The 6,275-nt window shown below is 51.0% G+C and overlaps 1 protein-coding gene across 1 annotated transcript; it reads left to right on the plus strand.

Annotated features, from left to right (window-relative positions):
- Nucleotides 1–3,810: 3,810 nt before the first annotated feature.
- On the plus strand, nt 3,811–5,433 carry LOC102917983 (large ribosomal subunit protein uL11-like). The gene is made up of 2 exons (XM_042274805.2): nt 3,811–3,862; nt 4,791–5,433. The coding sequence occupies exons 1-2, from the start codon at nt 3,826–3,828 to the stop codon at nt 5,375–5,377; spliced, it is 624 nt and encodes a 207-aa protein (XP_042130739.2). The 5' UTR covers nt 3,811–3,825; the 3' UTR covers nt 5,378–5,433.
- The last annotated feature ends 842 nt before the right edge of the window (nt 5,434–6,275 follow it).

Below are 6,275 nucleotides of genomic sequence, written 5' to 3' on the forward strand. Positions count from 1 at the left end.
TAAGAAGCATCTCCTCCAAAAGGGCCCAGCCACTGTGGGCCTAGGCGCTCTGACCACGGCCTGCCTTCATGGTCCAGCCAGGAGCCTTCTGGCGTCACTGGGTGTGGAGAGTGTCTTTCCATACTCTCACTTGCAAGCACAGATCCATCTCTGGAGAAGCCCCCCGCCCAGCAGTAAGATGGAACCTACTTAAAACACAAGCTCCCCACTACCACTGTCCTGGGGAGTGCATGCCCCATACAGACCTTGTTGTGGGGGTGAAAGGGCAACCCAAGCCAAGGCCCTCAGAGCACATACTGTGCTATTTTCTTTTGCTGTAGGTTAGGACAGTCTCTGGCTATCTCTGGACTCTGCACTTCGGCCAGGTGGGTGGTGATAGACCACGGCCTTGAGCACCAACCTATCACAAGCCAGTTTTTCACTCCACCTTAGTTTTCTCATCTATTAAATGAGGCCACTAAGCCTTGTGAGGTCTACTGAGCCCTACCACACATTGCCAGAACTCAGGTCTCCTAGCGCGCGCGCGCGCGCACACACACACACACACACACACACACACACACACACGCCAGCCAGAATAGCTCCCTTTGCAGACAATCATCACATCACCTTCTGCTGATAGCACCCTAGTCTGCACAGATTATCAGTTTCTCAGGGAAGACAAGTATAGTCTTGTCTGGATATGAAGTGACTTGTCCTGCGGCCCACAGTTAGTCTGTCACTGAGCTTTGGCCTCAGCAGGAGTCTGATTATACTGTCACCTTTGGCCCTGGAGCTACCCTGCCCGGTATGGTGGTCACTAATACATCTGGCCATAAAGCAGTAAGGCAGGCTGAAGAAAGCCCTCCATGTGCTCAGAAATGGACATAAAAATGTGTTATATGGCAAAATGGGTTTTGCAGATGTAATTAAGTTAAATATCTTCATTAGATGGAATATCTTGGATTGCCCAGGGGCCCAAGGTCATCACCAAGGAGATTATAACAAGAATCAGAAGAGCCCAAGGCAGAGAAGGTAAAATAATGACAGACACAGAAAGAGGCGACAGTAGAAACTTCAGTTTCTTCAGGTGGATGCATCTTGACGTGGAGAGAGGCCCCAAGCCTGGGAAACACAAGGTGACCACCATCACCTGGGGCTGACCCTGTGAGTCTCCTCAGGAGGAGAGTGTGGCTTTGAGCCACTGTGTCTGTGATTCTAGCAGCCACAGGAAATGAACGCATCCCTTGAATTGTAGCTGCACCCAGCGGAGAAGAGCTGAAATCCTGCAACACAGACTTTATAGCGAGGGAGAATTTCGCTTATCTCATTGACATCTTATGTGGCTGGCAGCTAAAATGATTTCAACATTCGGGTTAGATTAGATTTCTAGGAAACTTAGAAACACATCCGTAGTCCACATGAGCGTGACACCCAACCATGCTAGAGGACTCTTTCCATCGCCTTGGCCAGAAGGAACAGGCTCTCCCCTCCCCAGGTGGCCTGTGGCCAGCTCTGCAGAGCTGAGGATGGGGATCCCCCTAAACACACATCCCCTGCAGGTGGGGAGTCCTGGTGGTGGGTGAGTGTCTCCACCCCCACTTCCCCCACGCCCCCTCCCATCTGCCTCTGGGCCAGCCCAGTGTCCCTGTAAGAGTGAAGGTTAATTTTAGCTCTCACCCACTGGCTCAGCACAGCTGGCTCTGGAGCTTTGCTGAGTGTAATTCAGCCCCGGCTGCCATCTCCCTGCCAACGGGGATCTTAGAAGAGGTCAATTCAATGGTTCTGGGGCCTTTCTGGCAAGCTCCCCACCTCCCTAGCAAGGATAAGGACCACAGTCCCTATTTTTGGATAATGAAACTGAAATTCCTGCAGGCTCAGATGTGGCAGAGCTAGATCTTCAAATGAAGCCAGCTACCTGGAGCCTCCCTCCAGCAGCGTGGCTCTTGGCAGGGCTGAAGCTGTAGGTCTGCCCACCCAATGCCAGCTGCTTTGGGGTCCCACACGAGCTTCTCCAGGGGCAGAGGGGTGAGCATTGTGTGCCTTGGAGAGTCTTTTTGTTTTGATTGTTTGCAGTGACAGAGCTTGAACCCAGGGTCCCCGGTGTACTAAGTGTTTGCCCACCACACCCTCAGCCCTAGGAAAGTATTCTAAGCAAGACAAGAGCTAGCAAGCAACATGGAGGAAGCCTGCGGCCTGCAAACGCTTTCACTGCCAAGCCATCTCACTGGCCATGGGCAAGGATGCTCATAAGTGAGCCTTTTATGTAAAATGGGGTCACAGATGTGCTCCCCTACAGGCTTGGTGTGAGGTGAGGCATGCTGATCTACATAAAGTTCTCAGCCCCGGGCCCAGCAGAGGAAACAATTTGGTAGAGCCATTGCTGTACCTCGCTGGGCCCCCCCTAGCTCCAGTGTGTAGAACAGGACACAGGCAGTAAAAGCATGTGTTTGTTTTTGTGCTGGGGCTTGAATCCAGGGTCTCACGTGTGCTGATACATGTTCTTCACCGAGCTACACCCCCAGCCACTCGGTAAACATCCAGTGGCTGATAAAACAATAGTACCTGTTTTTATAACCTGCAGACTGAAGCCAAGGCTGTTTAGGGATGTCACAGGATTAAGTTATTGTATCAAGAAGCTGAGAAACAAACACAGGCTGCTACTGTGGCTTCAGCTGCCCAGGCCTGCCCCATCTCAAGGCCTCCCTCAGCTCGGCACTGCCCGCCCCATAAGCCTCAGCCTCCAGTCTCCAGGGGGCCGCCTCCCTGTCTCTTGCACATCACAGTAGACTCAGGAGGTGACAGCTTCACCTATGCCCTGGTTAATTTGACCGATCAACCTGGCTTTGTTGTGATCTCCAGTAATTCAGCCATCATCAGGTGTGACTGAAAAGGGATTTTTGTGGATGTAATTACTGCTTATAATTGGCTGGTTTAATTAAAGGATTATCCTAGTTGATCTGTTAGCAGGTGCTAGGAACCAAACTGAGATTCCCTGAAGAAAAAAGTCAACTTGTGAGCGGGAGCTGGCAGCTGGCCTTGCCCACTACCTGTGGGGGATGGGGGGTGTACACCTACTGGCCTCAGCAGACCCCTCAATCAAGTCAGTCCTTTGCAGCAAATCCTAACGACTCAGTCTAGAAGATTATTTTCCCTCACACGATATGATTTCTAAATGTGAATTTGCTTTTAAATGTACAAAATAAATCATAATTCAAAGTAAGGTCTTGTCTTCCTTTACACTAAGTAAATTGGACTTCAACAAAGCCATTCAAATAATTACAAAGGTGCCACTTAGCGATTACATAAACACACGCAGCGATCACATTCCCTAAAAACCTGGATGGTGGGAGCAGAGGCAAGCTTAATGCTGGTGTCTTTGCCTTGTTCCCTTAAGGGGCCAGTTCCTAGCCTTCTGCATCTTGGTTACTACTGGGTTGCCAGGGAGGGAAATCATTCATGTCAGAGCAGATGGATTGGGAGGGCTCTCTCCCTCCTTACATCATTGTGGAATGAGCACTGAGTTAAAAGTCCTCCCTGGACTCAGGCCTCACCATACTCTTTGCGGTGTGACCTTGGAACAGTCACATTGCCAGCTCTGAACCCCACTTTGGTCTTGGACAAAGTTGAAGAACAGAGCCTTGAGCTACGAGGTAACAGGGTTGCTCTGGCCTTTACAGTGAGTGTACAAGTCCTTGCTCTTGGAAGGCCCTCGGATGTTAACTGAAGCAGAGGTGAAGGATGCTGGCTGAAGAGGGGAAGCCTTAAGACTTCTGCTGTTGGGCATCTATTTGGAATTCATCCATTGTATCCTCCCGATGCTTCTGGGAGCCCTCTCCAAGGCTAATGCCAGTGCTCAGGGTGTATAGAGGGGTGAGAGCAGGTGAGTGGAATACATGCACCCTTCTGCAGCCAGAGGTGGCCAGTGGCTAAGGGGCAGGGGGATTTAGTTGCAAGACCCATCAGCCAGTGTCCCTACACCCTACAGCAGGAAAACATTCCAAACAGATTCATCTGGACCCCAGGCTCCTGCAATGCCTGCTGCTGGCGTGGGGCACATGCAGCAAGAGCCTCTGGTGGCCAGCAATTTCTCCCACCCAGCCAGGCCAGCGCCCTGCTGCCCCTAGGGCAGGCCACCTCTTAGGAGATGATCTGGAGACAAGGGGCCAGATGGCCCTGGAGACAGCATGTCCCCAGGCTCTGTTGATCTGCTGAAGGAACGTAACTTGAGCCTCCGCGGGAAGAGGAATGAGAGGAGAAGCCCTGCAGTGTGATTGGTGGGTTTCTAGTTCCCCCATTTCTTCTCTGTTCAAGGAGTCTGCGGCTCCTGGATTTATTCTTTTAATTACAAGATGATATTCAGGATAGGTACAGGCTTAGAATTTAAACATGTAAACTATGTTTAAAATGACTCCTAATTCCAATGTCAAAGAATAGGATGAAGTTAGTCACCTGTCTCAGGAAATTAGATGAACTTAGGAAGGTTATTAGAAGTTGTGGAATTGGTTCAACTTGAAAAATGAAAATTTTGTGTCCGTGTGCCTGTCCGTGTGTCTGTGGGGTGGTAGTGGGGGTCCAACTTTTGACTTAATATTGACTTCAACCTGAACTTTTTTTTTTTTTTTTTTTTTTTGGTTTTTCGAGACAGGGTTTCTCTGTGTAGCTTTGCGCCTTTCCTGGAGCTCACTTGGTAGCCCAGGCTGGCCTCGAACTCACAGCGATCCGCCTGGCTCTGCCTCCCGAGTGCTGGGATTAAAGGCGTGCGCCACCACCGCCCGGCTCAACCTGAACTTTTAAAATTCCATACCCAGCTTTCCGGCTTTCGGCTCGGAGGAGGCCACGGTGCAACGCTCTTCGGTCGTCCCGAATCCGGGTTCATCCGACACCAGCTGCCTCCACCATGCCGCCCAAGTTCGACCCCAACGAGATCAAAGTCATGTACTGGAGGTGCACCGGAGGTGAGGTCGGTGCCACGTCCGCCTTGGCCCCCAAGATCGGCCCCCTGGGTCTGTCTCCAAAAAAAGTTGGTGACGACATTGCCAAGGCAACCGGAGACTGGAAAGGCCTGAGGATCATAGTGAAGCTGACCATCCAGAACAGACAGGCCCAGATTGAGGTGGTGCCCTCCACCTCTGCCCTGATCATCAAAGCCCTCAAGGAGCCACCAAGAGACAGAAAGAAGCAGAAGAACATTAAACACAGTGGAAACATCACCTTTGACGAGATCGTCAACATCGCCCGGCAAATGAAACACCGGTCTTTAGCCAGAGAACTTTCTGGAACTATTAAAGAGATCCTGGGTACTGCACAGTCTGTGGGCTGCAATGTGGATGGGCACCATCCTCATGACATCATTGACGACATCAACAGTGGTGTGGTGGAATGCCCAGCTAGTTAAGAAGCAACAAGAGAGAATATTTCAATAAAAGACCATCTGTCTGATAAAAAAAAAAATTCATACCCAGACATTTAAGTGTTTAAATGTATATATTTTTTTCAAAATCTTTAGTAAAGTTACTCAGACCTTAGAGAGTGTGGGGACATCAGAAGGCTGACATTCAGGACCTGGAGTTAACTTTCACACCAGGAGCCTTTGTGTTTCTTCTCCCTGTAGCTGGGTCTAGTCGTGGGGTTGGGACTGTCACAGAACAGAGAGGGGTAGCTGGTCTGAGGAACGAACAGGAACCCACCATCTGCCAGGCAGGGTGCATGATGGCCTCACCATATTTAGAAACCTACTGCTACAGGAATGGTCGATGCTCACAAACTGAAATCCACTGAGAGAGCCGACAGTCCCGACCCTGGCTGTGCCAAGCGCCCCTCGGTGGTTTCATGGGGTGGAGACTGTGTTTGAGGCAGGCTCCAGGTTGGTGCAGATACTCTGGAATGTCCTGCACACCAGTGCCTCTCCATAGATGATTGGCATGTAGGCTGACCCTGAGTTCACCACAGGCCACTGTCCATCAGGATGGCTGGTGAGTTTCCTTCCCATAGCGGCACTAGAGAGTTGGACTGTCCTAACCGCCCACTGCTGTCCTACCTCAGAGGCTGCACTCCATCGTCCCCAGGACACCTCCAGGAAACCTCCACTGTTCAAGATGACACTGGAGGGATCCAAGGACAGCTGGGAAATGTTTGCTTCTCAAGCATGACAACCCGAGTTCAATCCTCAGAGCACAGGTAAAAGTGCCAGGCACCGCAGTGTGGGCTGGTAACCCCAGCGCTGGGGAAGTGGAGGCAGGATTTCCAGGGCTCACTGTCCAACCAGCCTAGCCTATTTGGGGAACTCCAAGGTC

This window comes from Peromyscus maniculatus, chromosome 4 (assembly GCF_049852395.1).
Source record: "Peromyscus maniculatus bairdii isolate BWxNUB_F1_BW_parent chromosome 4, HU_Pman_BW_mat_3.1, whole genome shotgun sequence".
NCBI lineage: Eukaryota > Metazoa > Chordata > Mammalia > Rodentia > Cricetidae > Peromyscus > Peromyscus maniculatus.